General features: G+C 41.1%; 1 protein-coding gene across 2 annotated transcripts; it reads right to left on the bottom strand.

Moving 5' to 3' along the window:
* Positions 1-1374: 1374 nt before the first annotated feature.
* On the bottom strand, positions 1375-23116 carry med14 (mediator complex subunit 14). 2 transcript variants are annotated; one of them, XM_047371309.1, is made up of 29 exons: positions 22673-23116; positions 20609-20635; positions 20401-20506; positions 20117-20290; positions 19903-20032; positions 19668-19796; positions 19452-19559; positions 18282-18414; positions 18043-18193; positions 17826-17937; positions 14048-14173; positions 13688-13766; positions 12792-12951; positions 12503-12697; positions 11425-11559; positions 11245-11321; positions 11002-11162; positions 10742-10888; positions 9856-10100; positions 9344-9613; positions 8106-8346; positions 7567-7689; positions 7194-7370; positions 4111-4349; positions 3823-4002; positions 3620-3727; positions 2479-2604; positions 2193-2382; positions 1375-2080 (listed from the first exon to the last, which is right to left on the bottom strand). In XM_047371309.1, the coding sequence occupies exons 1-29, from the start codon at positions 22846-22848 to the stop codon at positions 2007-2009; spliced, it is 4299 nt and encodes a 1432-aa protein (XP_047227265.1). In that variant the 5' UTR covers positions 22849-23116; the 3' UTR covers positions 1375-2006. The 2 variants fall into 2 exon arrangements, with proteins under 2 accessions (XP_047227265.1, XP_047227266.1); XM_047371310.1 differs by lacking the exon at positions 7567-7689.
* Positions 23117-24366: the final 1250 nt, after the last annotated feature.

The following is a 24366-nucleotide window of genomic DNA, read 5'->3' as shown; positions in this document are numbered from 1 at the left end:
GACAGTGACCCAAAAAAGATTATTAAAGAAACTAGCTGTTCACAGAGTTCTGTTCCAAGCATGTTAATGAAAAGTTTAGTGGAAGGTAAAAGCCTTGTTGAAAAAGGTGCACGAAAAACAGGGATAAACATACAAAGCCTATTCAAGAGTTTATGGGACATTTACAAGGCGTGAAATGCAGTTAGAGTTGATACTTCAAGAGCCACCAAACACAGATGTATTCAGGACATGGGCTACACCTGTGGCGTTCCTTCAGAGACAACATCAGAACCACCTTACCTGGGCTAAGGAGACCTGGACTGTTGTTCAGGGGTCCAGCCATCTTTTCAGATAAGAGTAAATTTCCCACATTCTGGTAGAACAGTGGTTAGACACAGAACAGAAGTTGCTTGAGCTCCAATATGAAATTTTCAGTTAGCGAAGATTTAGGGAATCATCAGTTCTGATGTTGGTTCACTTTTATTTATGGTGATTTTTCAAGTACCAGCTATGTTTCACTTAGTACTTCTGCCAAAAAGGATTACCAGACGGAGTTAAAATGAGCCAAAAACAGGTCATCTCAGTAAAAGTATGATTCAAACCCCTGGTCTGCCACATTGGTTATTAATAACCAATGTGGCTATTCTTGCTTCACATGAACCCTAATTAGCTTTTTTTTTCTTTAGTATTCTTAGAAGACATTGTATTTTGTGAAATCCAGCAGTGGAAATTTATACTTCACAACCCAAGTATACTATTGTTGTATGCTATTGTTATTGGGAGAGGAAAAAATACACCACTGGATAGTATTTTTAAAGTAGAGCCATTTCCTACAGGTCAAACCAGTATTTACAACCTACCCCTCCAGTGTAATCTGAAATCTGTTATTTTTAAAGGGGAAATATTAAATTATATTTGAAAGATACTTGACATAAATTTAAATATTGACAACCACATATTGAAATTGAAAGACTTAAAACTGTGCCTCACGTTTTCTTAAATTTGTTAGTGATCATAAAAAGCAGATAATCTTATTTGTAACACAACTCAGCGCTGTTGTAAGATTTGTAAACTGATTTGCAGGGTCTGGATACTTAAAAAAAAAAATCATGATTAGACCAATTTATTTTTTATTATGTAGTAATTTGGAGGTTTATCCACCCTCAACTATGGTGATGAGCTATAGATCCAAACCGAAGGAACGAGATCCTGGGGTACAACAGAAATTAGCTTCCTCTGTAGGGTGGCTGGGCTCAGCCTTAGACAGGGATCATAAATGTTAACATATCTTTCTAAATGTCAGCTCTGACTTACTTCAATGTAAGAAGGAGAAACACGTCCACTCTGAGAAGAGAAAGTATTCAATAGTCCACACCAAATGGAAGATCCTCAAAGCACAAACAAACTTGGGGCTTTATTAAATAGCAAAGTCAGACAGAATGTCCCAAAATCCTTCAATCAGGACTCAAAACGGGTCTTAGTAAAATACAACTGGCTTATAAAGTTTATCACAGTTTTAGAGTATAGAAAATGAAGATTTCAAATAAAAAAGCAGAGATACTGACAAAATAAAGGCAGGAAGGTCATTAAATAGTGTGCTAAGGAATCTATCCCGATACTACAGTAACATCAACCAGACGCCAAAAAAAAAAAAAAAACATTCTCGCAATGATCTATCTTACCTGGTTTTTTTCTGACAAGCAAATTTACAACAATGTACATATTTTGTAAACAATCTTAATTTTCAATAGATAATTTTGTTTACAAGTGCCTGGAGGACAAAAATAATACATTTACAATTTTCTTTTTGCATTCAACATTTACCTCTTTCCAAGACCCACCCTGAAAGCAAAGCCAAACTGAAGACCCGTTGATGTTTTAGCCTTTTGATAGTAATCAAGTCAAAGTTTTTAGCTGAAGAGAAATGGCATGCTGGACTGTTGTCTTGTCCGCTCTGGTCTGCCCCATCCTTGAGCTAAGGCGACTCCAGTTTGCTTTCAGCACAGGCTCTGAGAGTTAGTTCATTTCTACTGTCGCGTGCTGGGAGGAAGCGTGAGGCCAGCCATAAGCTCTTGAACAGATGCAAAGATGGTGCACTCACCTAAAAAAATAAATAAAAAGTGTATTAGCATTAGAAAGAGCAACTCCCATTAAGTCAGAATCAGAATATCCAGTCAATACCAGTTTAGGGTCATTTTATTATCAAGTCTTACCCTGCCTAGCAGGATGCAGCTCATTAAACCTCTTGAGGATATTGGAAACCAAAAGCGCTGCAGCCCCCGATGAGCTGTGCTGTCTGGGAATATCAGCCTGCTGAGTGAGGCCCGTGGCCATATCATACACAATGGGCACAATAATGCTCACAGGCTCCTGGGGCACTGGGATACGTTGGGTCAGCTGCAGCTGTGGGACAAAAATGACCAAACACACACTATCAGGATCTTCCAAATATCTAAAGGTTTGTAACACATGTTGAGGTAGCAGAGAACTGCAACTTACAAAGAAAAGCATTTTGGCCTTGAGCACCACAGCTATGGTCCCAGGAGGGGCAATGGGAGGAGCACTGGGAGGGATGGTGAGACAGAACTGGACATTCCACTTGAGCTGTCCAGCCTGGTCAGGGAACTGTAGAAGGCATTAGACAAGACGGAAATATTTTAGTCAATCATAACTAGAGAAGCACCGATAAAACGACTGTTGCTCGGAACTAGATGATTTTCAGCAAGATCAACCCTGACCAAAGAACGGCCGGTGGAAAACTTAAAAACCCAGTTTTTTTTTTTCAATCACTGAATGCACCATTGTGCTACAAGGTAACAATGATTACAACATACTTTGATGTAGATGCTGTTACTAAGTCAAACAAAACCTCTAAATTAGCAATTTCGGTTTCACTGACATCAGTAGCATAGAGATGCAAGGAGCTATTTAAAAAGGAAACTAAATTATCAATTAGATGTCAACACATGTCTTCATTCAGGCTGCAAAAGAATAAGTGAGAGCCAGACTTTTAGCAGATAATAGGAAGGTATAATACTGAAGCTGTTGTGTTTTATCCTTGCAACTTCTGTTTATTGTGGAACATGATGGATCTGAAGATGTTGGCAGTGAAATCTTTTGGAAATCTCAGAGTTAAAGTAAGGATCTACATATTTTAGAATAAATACCTGGACTGATGCTGAAGTAATGCTAATGAATCTAAGCACAGTGTTTTCTTTGTCTGACAATAACAAAACCTTGTTTTATAAAGCCTGCTCACTCACACACACAGTTTGACTGGCAGTAAGGCTAGAAAATGTATTTTGAATGCCGTTTTTAAATCTTCCTGTATTATAGCTATTGAAAAGATATCAGAATTAGCAGGTCAAAGCTTTACAATAACAGGAGACTGGAAGTTGGCCCCAAAATCATGATCTCTATTTTCAATAAAAGGCCAACAAGGAGGAGATAAAAAAAAAAACACAATGAGGAACATTGCCTTACTATTTAATGATTAAAATCTAAAGTTTTGTCATTTTGTTCCTGCAAAATATAACACTGATATTTTTACATATTCTACAGTTAAGAGCTCAAGGAAAAGGGAATGTTCTTCATTAATAAAGGAAAAGGAGTCTTTCAAACAAAAGTGAAAGCTACACACCAGTTCAAGCTTCATGATGCGCACACAGTCTCTAAGAACATTAGTGGGAGCCCCTAGCAGTTTGGTGAAGGCACTCAGAGTGTTGAATTTAAAGGGAGGACCAGCAACCTAACAAGAAAACATTAAAAGAAGATGGATTAATGGCATAAAGCACAGTGGAGGAGTGTGATTTAAGAATCACAAAGACTGCTGTTTTAACCTACCCGGGTCTCGAAGAACCTCTCCAGCACCTGAAGCTCCTCCTGGGACCAGGGACCTGCGTTTTCCGGGGTAACTTTGAGTTGCAGAGTCTGATAGTTCTTTGGGTTGAGAGCCACTCGGCACTTAAGAACATCCGTTTTGAACATGATCACGCCTGGCTCGTTGGAGTTCACAATCGATAACTAAGGCAGACATGACGCAACAGGCGGTTACAGTACTGCAAAACACTACGCTTAATGTAAAAAGCAAGAAATAACTGATAAATCAGAATAATCTGACGCGACCCTCACATTTGCCTCCTGCTGGATGATCCTCTGCAGGTGCCGCCTCATTATAACTGAACCCAAAAAGCGCTCCAGTGGCGAGCAGAGGTAGCTTCCTGCCAGGCCCGGCACCATGCAGGGAGTGGGTGAGGGGAGCAGAAGTACATGTAAGGCATTGTGGGAGAGGATTGTGGGGATGGATGCAGCCCAGGGGCGCTGAGGTAGCTTTCGGGGAGGAGGCATACTAGTAGGCATGACTTGGGAACCTGGGGCAAAGAGGAAAAAAATCTGATGTAAGTACCTCTTAAAGTCAAGAGATAAACAGCTATGGATTTAATGTACATGTAATATTTAGGCACTTTGTCACTAGTAGGCCTTTAAAAAGACACATTTGCTTTTTTGAAAAAAATAAAAAATCCCAAGATAACACAATCCAACAAATATAAAATAATATTTCAGCACAAACAGCAATTCTGAAAGCCCAAAGGTTGGCCTAGATTACATTGATCAAAAGGAGGATGATGCATTGCTTAGGGTTCTGTTTATTAGTTTTTTAGGCCCCAAAGCTATCTGCTTTACACCTAATTTTTGTAAAATACACATTTTTAAGTACAAACTGCAGAATATGCAGTCATGATAAGCAGAAAGGGTAAGTGTACTTTTAATGATCTTTAAAAAACCATGAAGACATCAATCAGGACCACAAGAATAAAATCTCCAGAAACTCTTGCCGGTCGGTTCACTAGAATCACACCAGCTTGAGTGTTTCTAATGGATTGACTTGCTGGTTTTAAAGTCAGATATTCGATTTCTTCTTCTGATAAGGGAACACACTATACCTAAGTGCTACCAGATTACACCAATATCAACCCTCTGCAGTGTGGAAGCTGCGACTGATGGAAGAGAAACAGCTTGCTATTTTAGTTATGAAATAATGTCAGAGGAAGCAGAAAAGCTAAATAGTGCCATTTACAAGGTAACTGCATTTTCTTCTGAGAAATGTCATTTGATATGTAGGAGTCCTGCAAAAGTATGTCCCCTGAGGATGTCTTAGTCAAACTGGAAAAGGAGCAAACCCACAAAACTCTGATCCTCACATCTCTAGCCAGTATAGACTAGGTGTGCATGATTTTAGAAAATCCTGAGATGGTGGGATTAACTTATATAATCATTTGCTTTTAACACACATACAGGTCCTTCTCAAAATATTAGCATATTGTGATAAAGTTCATTATTTTCCATAATGTCATGATGAAAATTTAACATTCATATATTTTAGATTCATTGCACACTAACTGAAATATTTCAGGTCTTTTATTGTCTTAATACGGATGATTTTGGCATACAGCTCATGAAAACCCAAAATTCCTATCTCACAAAATTAGCATATCATTAAAAGGGTCTCTAAACGAGCTATGAACCTAATCATCTGAATCAACGAGTTAACTCTAAACACCTGCAAAAGATTCCTGAGGCCTTTAAAACTCCCAGCCTGGTTCATCACTCAAAACCCCAATCATGGGTAAGACTGCCGACCTGACTGCTGTCCAGAAGGCCACTATTGACACCCTCAAGCAAGAGGGTAAGACACAGAAAGACATTTCTGAACGAATAGGCTGTTCCCAGAGTGCTGTATCAAGGCACCTCAGTGGGAAGTCTGTGGGAAGGAAAAAGTGTGGCAGAAAACGCTGCACAACGAGAAGAGGTGACCGGACCCTGAGGAAGATTGTGGAGAAGGGCCGATTCCAGACCTTGGGGGACCTGCGGAAGCAGTGGACTGAGTCTGGAATAGAAACATCCAGAGCCACCGTGCACAGGCGTGTGCAGGAAATGGGCTACAGGTGCCGCATTCCCCAGGTCAAGCCACTTTTGAACCAGAAACAGCGGCAGAAGTGCCTGACCTGGGCTACAGAGAAGCAGCACTGGACTGTTGCTCAGTGGTCCAAAGTACTTTTTTCGGATGAAAGCAAATTCTGCATGTCATTCGGAAATCAAGGTGCCAGAGTCTGGAGGAAGACTGGGGAGAAGGAAATACCAAAATGCCAGAAGTCCAGTGTCAAGTACCCACAGTCAGTGATGGTCTGGGCTGCCGTGTCAGCTGCTGGTGTTGGTCCACTGTGTTTTATCAAGGGCAGGGTCAATGCAGCTAGCTATCAGGAGATTTTGGAGCGCTTCATGCTTCCATCTGCTGAAAAGCTTTATGGAGATGAAGATTTCATTTTTCAGCACGACCTGGCACCTGCTCACAGTGCCAAAACCACTGGTAAATGGTTTACTGACCATGGTATCACTGTGCTCAATTGGCCTGCCAACTCTCCTGACCTGAACCCCATAGAGAATCTGTGGGATATTGTGAAGAGAACGTTGAGAGACTCAAGACCCAACACTCTGGATGAGCTAAAGGCCGCTATCGAAGCATCCTGGGCCTCCATAAGACCTCAGCAGTGCCACAGGCTGATTGCCTCCATGCCACGCCGCATTGAAGCAGTCATTTCTGCCAAAGGATTCCCGACCAAGTATTGAGTGCATAACTGTACATGATTATTTGAAGGTTGACGTTTTTTGTATTAAATACACTTTTCTTTTATTGGTCGGATGAAATATGCTAATTTTGTGAGATAGGAATTTTGGGTTTTCATGAGCTGTATGCCAAAATCATCCGTATTAAGACAATAAAAGACCTGAAATATTTCAGTTAGTGTGCAATGAATCTAAAATATATGAATGTTAAATTTTCATCATGACATTATGGAAAATAATGAACTTTATCACAATATGCTAATATTTTGAGAAGGACCTGTAGTCCTTACTCATCTCTTCCTCAAATATCATTATGATGCTTCCAACGCTCTTTGGAATATTAATATCTTTGGCACCATCATCTTTTTAGGTGTGGGTATTTCCTGCAGTGATTCTGCATCCAACAGGCTGAAAGTAATTTTCGAATGACAACGGTGAATTTCTGACTCTTAGGACATTGTAAACAACAAATATTGCATTCCAACTATCCCTTTGAATTTTTAGCACTGAAATGATGGTGCATTTAAGATGTATTATGCAGCCCTAGTAAAGTCAGAGTGAGTTAGTATTAGTAAGAAAGCAGTACTTACTACTCCCAGCACGTGGAGAATTGGGATCAGGAATAGGTGAGTGCAGGGAAGGATTGCCAGGGGACATGCCAGGGATTCTTGCCCCAGGTGAAGGTCCTGAAACCTGTGGTGAGCCTGGCCACTGGCCTCTATGACTGGGAGAAACCATGGTATAAGGAGAGCTGGGGTCCAGAGGACCTAGGTAAAGGAGAGCCAATCATCAGTCACCAAACATTACCTTCACGGTCATAAAAACACCACTGTGTGCCCTGGCTTTATAAGTGTTTCTGAAATACAAAAGACCTAGTCATGTTCAGTTCAGCACATTCAAGCCCTTGCCCAGCAGAGATGATTTACCACCAGGCCAGCATTTATGGCCCTCCCTGCTGCTTACCGTGGGGACTGGCAAAGCTGGTCTGGCCCATGGCTATGCCCAGAGACGATGGAGACGGGGTGGGGCCAAAAGGAGAGGGTGCCCTCAAAGCTCCACTAGGGGAGCCAGAGGCATGGATGTTCCCTGTATACACACACACATACACACATACATCAAATGGCTCATAAGACTAATGGGTGAAAACCGCTTCTCTCACACACGCTCGCAATCTCTCATGAGCATTAATGCTAAAGCTGGACAGAAAGGCTGTAGCCTCTGGCCGGTGGGCTGAGATGGAGAACTAAGTTTCTTCTTAGCTGTGATGTGCACACGTTGCATGAGAAACGAATGATCTCGTGTTTTTATAAAACTAACAAGGGCACACATGGTAACACAAGCTCATTCTCTGACATCAATGAGCATGAAGGCTCATGACAACACAAGATTTAAAATAAAAAGAGGAAAACTTAGAACATTGTAAGGTGTCTGAATATGATGAGACACAACGGAAGGAGACCTCCACACTCAAAAATACGGGAAAGAATCATAAGGTCCATTACCTGGAGACTGGGTGGGCATCATGGATGGTGATGGAGCAACATTGGCATGATAATTGGGTGGTGGTGACGTAAGAGGGGGGTATACACCTCCTCTCATTGTCTGGGGCTGCTGTGGAGCCTGCAGCTGGTTCATCAGACTGTCCATCACATCCATGCCCACAGGTGAGGGAGGGTTGTCATCTTCGTTGACTGAACGTCTGCGAGCGTCTTGATTACTGTCTACAAACATGTTAAGGAATGTCTAAAGCGAGAGGGGACAGAGAAATATTTGATATGAGAAATTTCATCATCATATTACAGGTTTTTTGGGTTGTTTTTATGTGTTCGTTGTCCTGCAAAAGTGTTGCCACCCCTTGTTTTCCTAATTTTGTGTCATTTTGTTTATTCAGATTTTATGTGACACAAAGTAGTAGAAAATTGTGAAGTGGAAAGAAAGAGACACATGGGTTTTAACATGTTTTCAAATAAAACAGAAAAAAAAACACTTTCCCACAGCATGATACTGCCACTACAATGTTTCACCATTGGGCAGCGGTGCTCAGGTTAATGTAATGCGTGCGTCAGTTTTCCTTGCAAGTAGCAAAAATATTGTATTTGTGGGAAACTTCAAACTTCTTATAGCTTCCTTTCAACAGTAGCTTTCTTCCTGCCACTAATCCATCTCCCACCTTAACTGTAGATCTCTGCAGCTCCTCCAGAGCTACCATGGTCTATCTGTCTGCTTCCTTGTTTATGCTTTACCTTGTCTGGCCTATAGGTTTAGGTGGACCGCCATGTAGGTGTGTCAGTTACTCCTTTTATTTTCAAGTCATGTACTGAATAGTGCGCTCATGTTGAATGCATAGGATATTGTTTAAGAACTTAACCTTGCTTTAAACCTCTCCCCTACTTTCTCCCTGACTTGTCTGCTGTATTTCATGTTTTACATCATGCTGTTTGTTCACCGTAATCACCGACGCCTGTACAGAACAGCGGTGAACATTTGCTAATTAGATGACCTCTGAAGGCCATCAGTTACAGTGGATTTTATTTAAAGGACATCAATAATGGGGGGGGGGTGAACACAAATGAACATCAAACGTTTTATAGTTTTATTTGGAAAGAAACTGAAAACCATGAATCTTGCCCTTCACAGTTAAGCAGTACTTTTGCATGGTACTGTAAACACACCGCCAACATAAAGGGGAAAGATGCTTTGGAGAAACCCCCTCACTTGTATTCCTCTTCGTCCCGTTTACCTTCAGTCCTGGAGCAGGGTAAAATCCCTCCACAATCTTAGTGTTGTCAAAGAGGCTGTAGGCTCCGTCTCGAATGGCCACCACTCCTCGGCTGCGGCAGTAAATGTCGATGCAGTACATGTTGCGGAACGCCAGGCGGATGTGCGTGGGTGACTGGGGCAGAATGGAGAAACACTGGTAGGCAGTGTTGGTGCGCTGGGTGAGCCCCAGCATGGGCACTGTTGGTAGCTTGTTTATTGCATTGAGAGGGGCTAGTGTGTCATAGAGCACCTGGACAGACAAAAATAAGGTTTTGAGAAAAATTTGTCCCATTTGTTCCAATAAAACTTATACTGAAATAAGTTCATGTTTTAATTTTGAAACATTGGATAGTTAAAAGCTAAATAAATGTTTATTTAAGTTTAGGTGCTTGTATAAAAAATTTAAGAAAACTCCACAAATTTATTAGGATGTTCAGCACATCAAAGTGGTCACTTGACTGCATCATTGTTGGTAAGTGTCTGACTGTGTACCTGCAGCAGCTGCACCACATTTGGGTTCTTGTTGAACATCTCCTGCAGTTGGTGGAGGATGATGTTATGGCAGTTGGAGCAGCCTGAGTTTGGCCCCACAGTGCCCAGGGCGAGGTGGAAGCGCTGCATGTTGGAGTTCCACTGGATGGTGACAGAGCTGCCCTTGGTGGTGCCGTAGCACAGCACCAGTTTACGGTAGTTATACAGCCGTACCTCCGAGAACTGGCTCAGGTAAGGTGGCATTTCTGGAGGGAAGAAATCATAGCGACTGGCTGCAGTAAAAATAACACTTCCAAATATAGGTTGACATTTCTACACAGAAAAAATTGAACCCAGACTCTTAACCTAGCACTAAATGATCCAGGGGTCAGGCCAAAACTTCCTACTTACCAAGACAAAAATGTCCAAAGTCTATTATTTTGTACATTCTTTAAAATATGAGTACCAAATTTCACTATGAATTTACAACAGATACTTCTACACAGCTTAGCTTTGAAATGCAAAACCATACAAAGATGGACTGACAGATGGACAAACAAGGATGAAAGGTTGCTCAACTAGAGGAAAGTATGGACAAATGGACAAACGGATGGATGTTTAAACAGATGGACGGACTAATGGACAAAAAGATCGATGGCGGATGGAGGCAGAGATGGATTGAAAGATGGACAAATGGCGCGATGGACGAAGAGACGGACTAATAAACGGATGGTGAACAGAAAGACAGAAACTGAAGGATGGTCACACATGTTTGGATGGAAAGGTGAATGAATAAATTGAGAGATGAACAAACAGGTGGATGGATGGAGTGAGGGATTTTTTGATGGTTGGCAGAACAAATGACAGCGAATGCAAAGACTTTGTTTTCAGGTAAACCTGCACTTACCTGGCAGTGCACAAGAAAAGTTCAGAACACATTGGTAGAGCTGGCTAATAGCTTTCCAGTCATTTAGGAACATCTCTACAACCTTCCTGCCTCCCACTGGCTCTGACAGAGGGTTTTCATAGGTCAAATACACATGTCGAGTGGAGGCTAATAGAACAGAGAGACATGAGAACAGAGGTCATAATGCAGACACACAAACATAAAGAAGGAGGATGCCATTACTGAGATTCATTATGTGTAATTGGTAAAAAGAAAACCACCTTGTTCCTTGCTGTTTGTGCTGCTGAGTGGACAGTTGGCCAGCACCAGCTCAGCCACCCAGGTTCGGTTATTCCTGCCCTGCAAGCGGATGGTGCTGTCCAAGAGGGAGCGCTCTAAAGCTCTCCTGGTTTCCTCTCCGACATCTCTACAAGGGGGAATCCTAGAAAATATCAGCCACAATAGTTTAGCATTCTACCGACTGAAGAAAGCAACACACATGAAAGCATGCAGGTTTGTATTACTTCAGCAGTCGTATCGCGTGACTACTGCCGTCTCCTTCCACTTGGACTCCCTCGTTTGGAATCGCCATGTTGGAAAGCTACTCAGAAAAGAAACAAAAACATGCAGTATCGGCTAGAAATTACAAACCTTGAATCCAGAAATATAAAACTGGCTCAAACTATCGTTGAACCCTGACTGACCTCTGCTCTGAGACCAATAAAAGGCATGTTGGTATCACACATAGCTACAAGATGAGCCAGCTCTTTGTTGAAAGCACACATTTCTCCAGACCTCTTGGGTTTCTTAGGCTCTGGGTCCCCTTGATCCCCAGTAATCTACAGAGCAGCAGAAAGAAAACAGTATTTAGAGTGAATTTGTCTTCAGATACAGTGCATTTATTCCTCTTGATTGTTTCCCCACACTGTCACATTACAACCACAAATGTCAACATATTACATTGGGATTTTTGTGATAGACCAACAAAAAACTGTGTATAACAATGAAGTGGACGGACAATATGATACAAAAAAAATGAATAAAAATTGAAAAGTAAGGGTGCACCGATAGATCGGGCCCCATTTCCTTAAAGATCGGTGGTCAGCTGATATTTACATGTGTTTACATGTCAAACCGAAATTATCTACCGTTTCTTTTTAAAGTGTGAAAAATGGAAGACTAAAGGAACTGTGATGCTCTAAAGATTTCATATATATTTGAGAAAACTGCCTCATGTGCAGTTTAAACAAGTTTGCAATGCTTTAGGGGTATGGTTCAGTTTTTTTCAATAAAATAAGATTGGAACTTTGAAGGTGTATTGTGACCTTATAACACCTGACAGTGTCAGTTATAAAAAAAAAGAAAAAGAAAATGGTATCGGCCAAAATTGGAACAGGCAGGTCAGGCTTCAGACTTCTCCACATCTTTATCCCCGACATGTCTGCTGCGTTCCTTGATCTTCGTGATCCTGTTTGTTCCCTAATTTTCCCCAACAAACCTCTGAGGCCTTCACAGAACAGCTGGATTTACACTGAGATTAAATTACACCCAGGTGGCCTATTTAATACTGACTTATAACTATTTTAATGAGATGGATCAGAATAAACAGGGTAAATACAAATGCTTCTCACTTGTTTTAGATTTTTTACAGGTGCAAGTTTAAATGCACAAAAATATAAGAGGAAATACTTTCCTACACAATCTTCATAATCCAACATCCCACCTATAAACAAACAGTTAAAGAGCTGTTTCCTTCATGACAACAGATTAATGTACAACTACCTTTCTTTTTGTTCCAGGTCGTGCCTCTCTCACTGTCGTTGGTTCCTGAACGAGGTGCTCCAGGTTGGGTTTAAAAAGCTGCAAAAGATGTGCACACATAGGCCCATCCTCTCCCTCTAACTGAGAAACTGACAGGAAAGAGTACTTGTACTGTAAAGCTGTGGGACTGCTGGGCACTTCTAACATTTCCACCACCTGTGAAAAAAAAAGAAAGAAAAAGACAAAAATATTCGAAAGAACACATGAGAATAAAGATGCCTTTAAGCAACAAACTGGCCGAGAAACTCACAATGTAGTACTGTGGGAGACGAGTGAGCTTGATGAAGAGTTTGTGCTTGGACAAGCTGCCAACAGGGTGAGAGTCTGAGTTCGAGAGGTGAAGGATGTCGGAGCAAACGGTGGGAAGGTGTTTCACGGACTGTCGACATCGCTGCTCCCCCAACCAGAACCTAGCCAGAAAGAATGGAAAGTTGATCTTTTCATGCGACCTAAGTTGTCAGTGGCAAAGGTTCAATGCTGGATCAACCCTGTTTCCTGAGGGCTTGAATGAATGGCCAAAATACAAATAGATTAATATTTAAGGGATTTGATTTAACTAATTTAATGAAGAAATGTGACTCTTTGGCCATCTCCCATACAAGGTTTGTGCTTTTACAAAGAATTCACTCACAAACACACACACACACACACACACACCATATGCTGCAGGTAGTAGCACTGTTGCCTTGCAGCAAGAAGGTCCTGGATTCGATTCCCAGTCTGGGGTCTTTCTGCATGGAGTTTGCATGTTCTCCCTGTGCATGTGTGGATTCACTGGGTACTCCGGCTTCCTCCCACAGTCCAAAGACATGCCTGTTAGGTTAATTGGTCTCTCTAAAATGCCCTTAGGTGTATGAATGAGTGTGTGTGTGGTTGTTTGCGTGTTGCCCTGAGATGGACTGGCGACCTGTCCAGGATGTACCCCGCCTCTCGCCCATAGACTGCTGGAGATAGGCACCAGCTCCCCCGCGACCCACTATGGAATAAGCGGTAGAAAATGACTGACTGACTGATTTAAAACGACAACACACTCTGTAATTTATTAACTTCGACCAATCAAAATAATCCCTCAGATTCTCTCCACCTTTCTATTAATCATTTATTAAATTCAATAAATATATTCAGATTTTGTTTATAGTAACTTACTTGAGCTGCTGAAGCCAAGAAAGAAGGCGCTTCATATCATCATTGATGGTCTTTTCAATGTCATCTAGCATGGACTGATCTAAAGAGAACAACCCAGGATTTAATGTTCAGAGAGGCGAGAATGCCAATAAATCAGGATTATAGCAAGATAAATGTATTCGCTGAAGCTTTAAACACAATCAGATGAAAGTTAGTTGAGTTTAAAAATGTTATTAATTGAAAGAGAGAAAATTATGAAGTAGTCAAATTGTGGTTAAAACACAAAAACAAATAATTCACTGAAAGCTTGTTTGAAAACAATGTTGACATAATCTACACACACAAAAAAAAAAACACAAGTCAATATTTGCTCTTGCTTACCTAATCCATAGAGCATGGGTTGAAACATGCCTGAATGAAGATCTACAAAAATGTGCAGGCACTCTGAGCGACCACATGGCTCAAGTATTGGAATAACCAGTGTGGGCAAAGCAGTCTCAATGAACGCTGGGGAAACATATATAAGCAAACAAACAATTTTTTAACACTAAACATGATTGCAAAACATGAGACGAATCAACAAGACTGACAAGACAAATCTGTGATTTAGAAAAACCTTTATCTCTATTAAGAGGAAAAAGCTACCCAATCCAACCTGGTCCTACGTCGCAAAGTAACTGACCTGGTTGTTAAATCATAAAGTAACTAACCACATCTTTCTGGGAAAGCAGAGTTAGATTTCACTAGACCCGATGACTGCCTGACCCGTAGAAGTCACATAACCAGAAATAGGCGAAAGACCAAATTATACCTCCTAATCCACTCTAGCATCTGCTCAAACACAAAGCCTGTGTCATCTGCAACCACCAATCAGGGTCTACGAGAGGTGTCTGCGAATGTCCGCATTGCCGTACGCCCTGACAGCGACAATAATGATCTCAGTCAGAAGATGGCACCAAAGACACGGCACCTAGCAGTGGGGGAAGGTTATTATCCCATGAGTAAATCATTGAGTCAACCAGAAGGTCAAAAAAGACCCCTGAACCCCTGCCACATTATAGGTCAGCTGATTATTCAACAATAGGAAAGAAACTGGGCAAAAGTGGCATGTCGCGCTGCTCTGCTCGGTTTGGTACCAGTTGTGTTTCCACTTACCCACTGATGGCTAGATCTATGCCGACTGAAGCCTCGCCTCCAGTCGTCAGTGTAGCGTGCTGTGCTGCCCATTAACATTACTGTCTGACATTGTTACATTAAAGTAATGTAACAGCCCCAACCGTACCTGCTCTGGAGCAGGGACCATGAAAGCCAGTACTGGGCTGGAATACCAGTATCGGGAACGCTGGCAAGCAGGGCTGAGTGGAGTGAAACCGGCATAAATAAAGCACGTGGAGAAGGTGCTAGGGGCTTTGGGGTATGCAACAGAACAATGATCTGAAGCACAGCAGCACCTCTGAATGGTAAAAACAAAACTAATCAAATTAAATACACTGCTCAAAAAAATAAAGGGAACACTCAAATAAAACATCCTAGATCTGAATGAATGAAATATTCTCATTGAATACGTTGTTCTGTACAAAGTTGAATGTGCTGACAACAAAATCACACAAAAATCATCAATGGAAATTAAATTTATTAACCAATGGAGGCCTGGATTTGGAGTCACACACAAAATGAAAGTGGAAAAACACACTACAGGCTGATCCAACTTTGATGTTATGTCCTTAAAACAAGTCAAAATGAGGCCCAGTATTGTGTGTGTCCTCCACGTTCCTGTATGACCTCCCTACAACGCCTGGTCATGCTCCTGATGAGACGGTGGATGGTCTCCTGAGGGATCTCCTACCAGACCTGGACTAAAGCATCCACCAACTCCTGGACAGTCTGTGGTGCAACGTGACGTTGGTGGATGGAGCGAGACATGATGTCCCAGATGTTCTCAATCAGATTCAGGTCTGGGGAACGGGCGGGCCAGTCCATAGCTTCAATGTCTTCATCTTGCAGGAACTGCTGACACACTCCAGCCACATGAAGTCTAGCCTGGTCCTGCATTAGGAGGAACCCAGGGCCAACCTCACCAGCATATGGTCTCACAAGGGGTCTGAGGATCTCATCTCGGTACCTAATGGCAGTCAGGTTACCTCTGGTGAGCACATGGAGGGCCATGCAGCCCTCCAAAGAAATGCCACCCCACACCTTTACTGACCCACTGCCAAACCGGTCATGCTGAAGGATGTTGCAGGCAGTAGATCGCTCTCCACGGTGTCTCCAGACTCTGTCACGTCTGTCACATGTTCTCAGTGTGAACCTGCTTTCATCTGTGAAGAGCACAGGGCGCCAGTGGTGAATTTGCCAATCCTGGTGTTCTCTGGCAAATGCCAAGCATCCTGCACGGTGTTGGGCTGTGAGCACAACCCCCATTTGTGGACGTCAGGCCCTCATACCATCCTCATGGAGTTGGTTTCTAACCGTTTGTGCAGACACATGCACATTTGTGGCCTGCTGGAGGTCATTTTGCAGGGCTCTGGCAGTGCTCCTCCTCTTCCTCCTTGCACAAAGGTAGCGGTCCTGCTGCTGGGTTGTTGCCCTCCTACGGCCTCCTCCATGTCTCCTGGTGTACTGGCCTGTCTCCTGGTAGCGCCTCCAGGCTCTGGACACTACGCTGACAGACACAGCAAACCTTCTTGCCACGGCTCGCATTGATGTGCCATCCTGGAAGAGCTGCACTACCTGAGCCACTTGTGTGGGTTGTAGAGTCCGTCTCATGCTACCATGAGTGTGAAAGCACCACCAACATTCAAAAGTGACCAAAACATCAGCCAGAAAGCATAGGTACTGAGAAGTGGTCTGTGGTCCCCACCTGCAGAACCACTACGTTATTGAGAGTGTCTTGCTAATCGCCAAAGATTTCCCCCTGTTGTCTTTTCCATTTGAACAACATGTGAAATTAATTGTCAATCAGTGTTGCTTCCTAAGTGGACAGTTTGATTTCACAGAAGTTTGATTTACTCTGAGTTATATTGTGTTGTTTAAGTGTTCCTTTATTTTTTTGATCAGTGTATATTTGGAGTGACCTGGTTTAGGTCTGGACTTAAATCTAATTTAGATACCAGACAAAATTCCTCCACAGGGATTTATACGACTCATTGCTAGTTACTGCAAACGCTTGACAGCAGGTATAGCTGCTAAAGATTGTACAATTAGTCATCATGTGCAGGGGGCAATTACTATTTCCCATAGGGTCAGGTTGGTTTGGATAGCCTTTATACTTTAACAAATAAATTCATTTGAAAACAACTTTTTGTATTTACTCAGGTTGTATTTGTCTGATATTAAAATTTGTTTGATGATCTGAAACATTTAAGTGTGACAAAAAAGCAAAATATAAACATAACTATATAACTGGGCATTTATACTTTACTTTTTTAAACTGATTGAAAGAGTTTTAAATTGTCACTCATTGTGTCATGGAGAGTCAATAATGCTGGAGGTCAGTTACTCTTCCAAAGGCAGCTGGGAAGCAGGATATTTTAAATAAAGATATGGTGACCTCTGCCAGAAAGCAGAAAACTATTGATCACTGGGTCCTTTAGCAGCATAATGATCCAAAACCCAAAGTCAAATCAACACAAAAATGGTTCAGAAGGCCCAAAATCAACCATGCTCTATGTCCCATGGCCTAAACCTGTGGGGTGAGCTAAAGAGAAGAGAGAATAAGGGAGGATCTGCGATTCTCACTACAGAGATTGTGAAAAGATGAGTAAACAAAAACTCTTTCCTCTATATCCTGAAACCATTTGAAATGTTACAGAGGACTAAGTGATGTCCTCTTGGCAAAAAGGAGTTGCACAAACTAAAAAACAAGAATGTGGCCCCAGTAAGTCTCTAAAAACATTTACTTCTTCCAAATTTTTCCCTAACTGAAGAAATGCTTTCAAATTAAGTGCTGGATTTTTCTACATTTTCCCAGTGTAAGATTATTCTACATCAATAAAAAAAAATTCGATTTGTTTCACGGCTTTACAAACATTTATTTGAGGCGTCAATGAGTGTGGAGGGCCATCACTCCATTTCATATGTTTCATAAGGTCGGGTACAGATCACAGAGAAGATCTGGGTTTTATTGACTGCCGAGTAAAACCAAAGATAAAATACGTACAGTTGTCACTTGAATTGCTGCTCTTTAAAATGGCCTTTAGTTCCTGGAGCTTCTGATGGGCGCGGGCGTGCACGCTGTCAATCAACAGTTTCTCCACTGATAGATGGTCAATCTAAACAAACAAGAAAATACAACATTAGCTCAAGCAGCAATTTAATTGTAATGGAAATCCTAATGGCCTAAATTTTTTGCACTACATTAGTAACAGAAACTTCACCTTCATAGCTCGCTCCATTAACTTTGAGTCACAGGCAGGGAGAGCAGGCTCATGAGATATCTGCAATGGCTTAGATCCATCTGATTCATCGATTTTGATTGTGACTTTATGCACCGATGCTGTGCCTGTTTTTCTACCCAAAACCTGTTGGCTGAGGGGGAAATCAAACAAAGCATTTGGTCATTTTTAACGTTTCTATGTTCAGCCTTGTTTTTTCTTTTAAAGTGTGGAAGTCTTACTTCCAGACGGAAAGCGTGAGGTATTTTGCTGGAACATATTTTTCCTCCTGCACCAGGTCTCCCCAGCGCTCTCTGACCAGCATCAGGGTCTGAGAATGGAGCACCTCGAGCTGCAGCGACAAACAAAAGGAATCTGGGTACGGTGCGGTTAAAGAAAAGCAAGGCGTGGGGAAATTACAGATCGAGGTAGATGGTAGAGCATTTTACTTATCCTGTCATCGACATTCAAAACACACACGCGCGCGCACACACACATCCCTCAAGATGTAGATTATTAGTTAAAGGGCTGTTTGTGTCTCACACAGACTGCTCTTTGACATGGTGGTGGCTGAAAGGCAGCCCAGAGATGTACTGATTAGCACAGTCTTGCTCAGATTGCTTGATTAAGTCTTTAAGACTTTGATTATTGCATAAATGCTAATACTTTGTAGCTTCTCTTCCTGCATGAAAGCTACATTTTAGTAGAAACTTATATCAAGGCTCTCTGGCTAAACCACTGCTGTCTGATGTGGCTGTTGAGGTAAATATATGCTGAAACTGGCAGAAAAAGTAAATTAGGCGTATTTCATAAACATGCTGACAGGTGTGAAAGCACAAGTGTTAAAAAACACCTCAGATGAGCGAAGCTTGCAGGAACAGCGCTGCTCTTTCTCTGCCGTTAACAAAAAGCTATTTTGTTATTTAAGCATTAATGAAAGGGTGCTAAGCAGGATGCATTACTGCAGCTGTGATTCTCATTGGAATTCTGCACTTGTCTGCTTGATCAGTCAATACTCTATATGCTTAAACACACACACACACACACACACACACTCCCACCGTGCTGTAGAGGGTCAGAGCAGAACTGGATGAAACCCGAATGGTTGCAGGAAAGACATATATGAAATGCATGGTTTATTTACATAATGCACCAGTCCTTTATAGCTTATTTATAAAGCGTAAATACAAATGTTAATTCTAAATTTATGGTGAATATTTGTACAGGGAGCAGACTTTGAATACTGAACTTAAAAAAAAAAAATCACTGGATGGATGGATGCTTTAAAAAATGGAATAGAAAATAAATTCTGGAAATACCAATATTTTGCCACACCCTCGTTTTCTTTTTCCAGACCCAGAAACAGCCTGAACATGTTTGCGTGAACCAATAAACAAACATTAAAAGGATACGAAGGCAGTTGTACATGTCCTGTAGAGGTTTTTCATCGGCACAAAGACGAGCCTGGACCAGCTCGTGGATGAAGTTCACCTGCAAACTATGGACCAAAGCTCGTCCATCTGTAAGCAGTGGGAGTTCAAAAGGAAAACATCGATACAAAATATTTGGCCATACTCTGGATGTTATTCATTAGGACATTAACAAAGGCATATAACTAGCTGCCTCACCTCCAGTTTCTTTGTCCTCCACTAGAATTTCCAACTTCAGCAGCCGCCAGGGAATATCGGGATCGTCTCCCATGACTGTTAAAGTGGCCTCAAACTCTCCCTCCACCCGAAACTTAACACGCCCATTAGCTGAAGAAGATACAAGAAGCAAAACAAGCATGAAATCTGCTTAATGCAAGAAAAAATAAATAACCAGCAGACAGTTAAATGCAAGACATTTACACAAACTGCTCACCAACTGTGAGATTCGCTAGCTGCGGCGGTAAGTCAGTGGTGACAAGGCGGTGTCGTAGAATCTGATTAAGCTGGTTTAAAGTGGTCTGCTTCTCTGTTTTAGTGATGGGGTCTGGAGGGATGATTTTATCCTAATAAAGACAGAAACAAATATGGTGACAAGTCAGAATACTTGGCATACTTTTAACTGGCAAAAATGAGAATGTAAGACTTACGCGTATGCATGTAGGCAAGCGTGGGTATGACCCTGTCGTCAAGACATCGATGGCGAAGGGGATGGCAAAGCTGGGTAAACGAGCGTGTACGAGAGCATCCCGGGCCAGCAGAGCCAGTCTGTCAGCGGTATCCACAAACAAGATGGCCTGCTGATCCAGGAAGCTGGAGATCATCTGTTACAACACAAACCATTTGAGAGAGGCAAGGTTGGGTTAATGTCTGCGTTTGTGTTGACAGACACCACATAATGTACAACAGTAAAATTTAATTAAACACAACATACCGCACACTTCTCAACTTTCCCAGCATTGCTTGCCCACTTCACCAGGGCCAAAAGACGTACAAAGAGCTGCCTGGTGCGACTTGCAAACTGGACAATCTCAATTTTCCTTAAAAAAAAATTAAAATAAACTGTTCAATTAAAAGAAATATACCTTAACAAAAAAGTGATGCAATTAATGATGGTATTTATTATTCTAAAACAAACATACCGCTCCATATCAGTCTTCCTGGGGAGCCTGGAAAACAAACTTAATATTAATCCAAATTTAAATCACAGCATTACACATCTTACACCCTAAAATGTCATAAAGTTCACTGCTTCTTATGTTTTTATTTGTATATTTGTGGAAAATGCACCAGGGGAATAACTTCTGGACAGGAAAACAGGACCTGGAGACAGGATTTGCTTTGCAATACACAGTTTAGAGATACTGTGTTTTTCCTACCTTCTTTTTCACAAACTTTGTGTTATAATCACTAAATGCTTTTGACTGTTTGACTCTGATGACCCCCGCAAGCCACACTCTGCTGTGGATGGCAAAGCTACACCAAAAGGTGATGATGACAATAATCAACATCCATGAAATGAGTTAATTCCATAACTGTGGCGTTGCATTTATTCTGAACTCTTGGTACTTTAGTTTACCAAAACAACCTCCCTCTGTCTGACTGCTGAACAATTGCTTTTTTGTTCCAACATCTTCTCTCTGCTAGTGACTGGAAAGATGAAGATGATGTTAATGGTGTAGGCTTTCATGCAGATGCATGCATGGTGGATCTAACTAGTAGGATAGGTGTAATTTTACGTCTCTCTGCTTGGCCATCATGTTGGGTGGAAGTAGCAGGTGATTCATGTTACCTCCGCCAAGGAGGTTATGTCTTTGTCGGCATTGGTTTGTCTGTCTGCAAAAATATCTCAAAAACCTATGACTGGATTTGGGTAAGACTTTCAGACAAGGTGTGTATTAGGGCAAGGAACAGATGACTCGATTTTGGTGGTGATGAAGAGCACCATTTGGATCCCGGACTTGTTTTGGAAGGATTCTTTATCATTCCCAGAACATGGTGCGACAACTTGGAATTCCTACATGGTTCATCCGCCTGTCAGCAGCTGACACAGTGAGCAGAAGACATCCAGGCTATGGCTCATCAGTATAGAAAAAACCTGGCATTTGTCAATGACCCTGTTGCCTTGGTGAAGGTCTCTGCTCTGAGTGCTTTTCTAGATACTCATACTATGATGACCAGGAATAAAAATACCAAGGTTTCATGAAACTATGGTATTTACACACAACAAATCTAAACAAATCCATAATTTACTTGCTTTCATTTGCGATAGAAAAGCAACAGATGTTAACAAGGTTGCTACATATAATATTGATTGTTATAGTTATAACACTCTTAACTGCTCATTTATTATTACTTAGCTATGGATACACAGACATAAGTACATACATAGAATAAAAACCTTCTAAACCTAATCATTTCCATCGGTGGACTTCCTTAGTTTTTGATTGTGCATGTTGTGTGCAACTCTACATAGTTCGATTGAATTTGTGTTTCTTGTAGGTGAAGGAAAAGCACTTTAAGCCAGCTGACTGGCAGTGCACAACAACGTTACTATTCCTGCCTTCTCAGTTTTTGTCTTTGATTCAGTTTTAAAACCTCGTCATACCTTGATACGGGTGACCCAATAGTGGCTCTCACATATACCTCAAACACTTTACTGCTGCCAAACAGAATGCTTGTTAAAACATTTAAAGGGTGATTGTGATTGAAAGTGTGAAAATAAAAAGGTAAACAAAAAATATATATATATACACGGATAGTCTTATCAGATGTCTTTTCTTGATGCCAGGGGCATTTGAGTGGGAGCCTGTTACTGAGAGGGTAGGTTGTATCGCGATTATAAGTAACGACTTACGAGTAAACAGCAGAACAAATAGAAGAACTGAATGACCTATTTTTCAATAGGTGACAAACTATATTTAGAATGACTCATACTGATTTTAAAAAGAGGTTTGGCTAATAGCTCTAACAACACTACTTGTTGATAAACGTCTGATCACTGATCATAAAACAGTTGTGGTCAGTTATTGACCTGCACGGCCCATAAAAAACAATCCTTTTATATGCAATTGGGTCGTTTTTTTAATATAACTCCTCCTTATTCATATGAACATAAGACCATCTTGAGCTCTGAAGTTCTCTTAAGTTTACAAACGTTAGCTGATTAGCCCGCCTCGGGGCCTACCAAGCTAACTGGTACTTACAGCTCCGCCAGCAGGGTAATTTCATGGTAAGTCCTCTGGAGAAGAAATTCAATAAGCATGCTCAGTTTCATGCCCTGTGTAGCTGGGGTCCCGGGAGGTGGTGGCTGTGGACCCGAGACAACGGGACCCCCGAGAGGGACGAGTTGGCCATCTGACCCGATCTGCACCGGAGCCATTTTAAAAAAATGACGGTACAGGCTAGTTAGCTGCTCCGCTGCGCACACAGCCACACAACGGGAAACTATCGGCTAATAGTCGCCAGCTCCTCCTCAAAAGATACTTTCCTCACAACATTTCTTCCATGAGAAAAGCAGCGCGGTGAGAACTTATTACTTCTTTAACGAACAAAAACTCGGCTACTGCTTAATTTAGTAAGTCATTACGGAGATGAGTTCAATGCTGCTTGGCCGCCATCTTTGCTGCCGGGGATAATTAGCATACTAGTGGCGAGACAGAAAACCCGGACAGGACTTTTGAAAGAGCGAGAGTCAAAAATATTCTGCAGTTTATGTGGGGGTTTTTCCAGACTAGATGGCTTTGGCACCGAACAAAATGTTTACATCATCTGTACAGCTCAGATTTACAGGTAAAGAGTTTGAGAGTTTGCAGCTTTTGTAGACAGTTTGTGTTAGTTTGTCATTTAAGATGTTTCTGAAATTGTTGCCCTGGAAACAAGTGACAGTGTATGTTGAGTTCAAGGAATGCTGTTCTGTTTGCAACAAGGTTGACCTAAAACTAGAAAGGAGTGTTGAAGCTTTAGACTGATGTAAACTATTTAGGAGAAAGAAACAAAAGTTTGATCCCACATCTAATAAAACAAGACAACGTTTTTAAATAAGTTTGATATTTTTCCTTTATCTAACATTTGTGGTTCACAAAATAAGGTGTTGACATTTTTATTAATACAATACACAGAAATAAATAAAATGCAATACAAAAAGTACAAAAAGGAAAAATAAAGTATCAAAAATAAGTCACATGGTGTCATTCATTGTTTTAAAATAAATATTTTTCATTTTAGGTGGCAAAGGAAATTATACATATCTAGTTCCTACTTTGATAGCATCCATTTCTGAAAAAGGAAATTATTGACAGATTTCTTCTAACTGGAAGAGAAAACTATATCTTTGTACTTAATCAAATTAATACCGCTATTACGTTTCCTGATCAAAAAATAAACATCATCAATACATGCAGCAAATTTTTCAATAATACACTACCCAAATGTCATAATCTGATAAGTTAAACGATAACTTTAAGAGTTTAAAATAATATCTTAAGAAAAAACGTAATTCCACCAATCTTGAAGAAGATTTATTTTTATATTCTGGGCCGGCCTAAGGTATCAGTGAACTTGAGCCTGCTTGCCCAGGAGCCCAGGAGAAATTGAATTTACATGTTACAGATTGAAAAATTCAACAGCTGTGAACATACCAAGAAAATCTTTCCTATTTGAAAAATTAAGTTGATAGCATCATAAATTAAAGCTAATTTGTGTAAACATTTATGTACATGCTAACTGCTTGTAAATATATCAATTGGTGGTTGCTTATGAACAGACCATCAAACATGGCTTTTACTATTGAATATCTAAATCAAAAGTAAATACACTGCTAAACATTCATATTATTAAAAAAGAGGTTGACCCCTAATTAAATTATACAAAGGGCTTAATACAACTTTGGCCTGGTTGT

This window comes from Girardinichthys multiradiatus, chromosome 7, assembly GCF_021462225.1.
Source record: "Girardinichthys multiradiatus isolate DD_20200921_A chromosome 7, DD_fGirMul_XY1, whole genome shotgun sequence".
NCBI lineage: Eukaryota > Metazoa > Chordata > Actinopteri > Cyprinodontiformes > Goodeidae > Girardinichthys > Girardinichthys multiradiatus.
The sequence above is the reverse complement of the archived record's forward strand: the minus strand, read 5'-3'. Positions and strand labels throughout refer to the sequence as shown.

Excerpts from the sequence above, each read along its gene's own strand:
- med14 (XM_047371309.1), bottom strand. The coding sequence starts at position 22,848 with ATGGCTCCGGTGCAGATCGGGTCAGATGGCCAACTCGTCCCTCTCGGG. Across the intron at positions 11,163-11,244 it reads CACGCGATACGACTGCTGAA|GATTCCCCCTTGTAGAGATG; the intron begins GTAATACAAACC and ends GATATTTTCTAG. Across the intron at positions 2,383-2,478 it reads AGGCCAAAATGCTTTTCTTT|CTGCAGCTGACCCAACGTAT; the intron begins GTAAGTTGCAGT and ends TTTGTCCCACAG.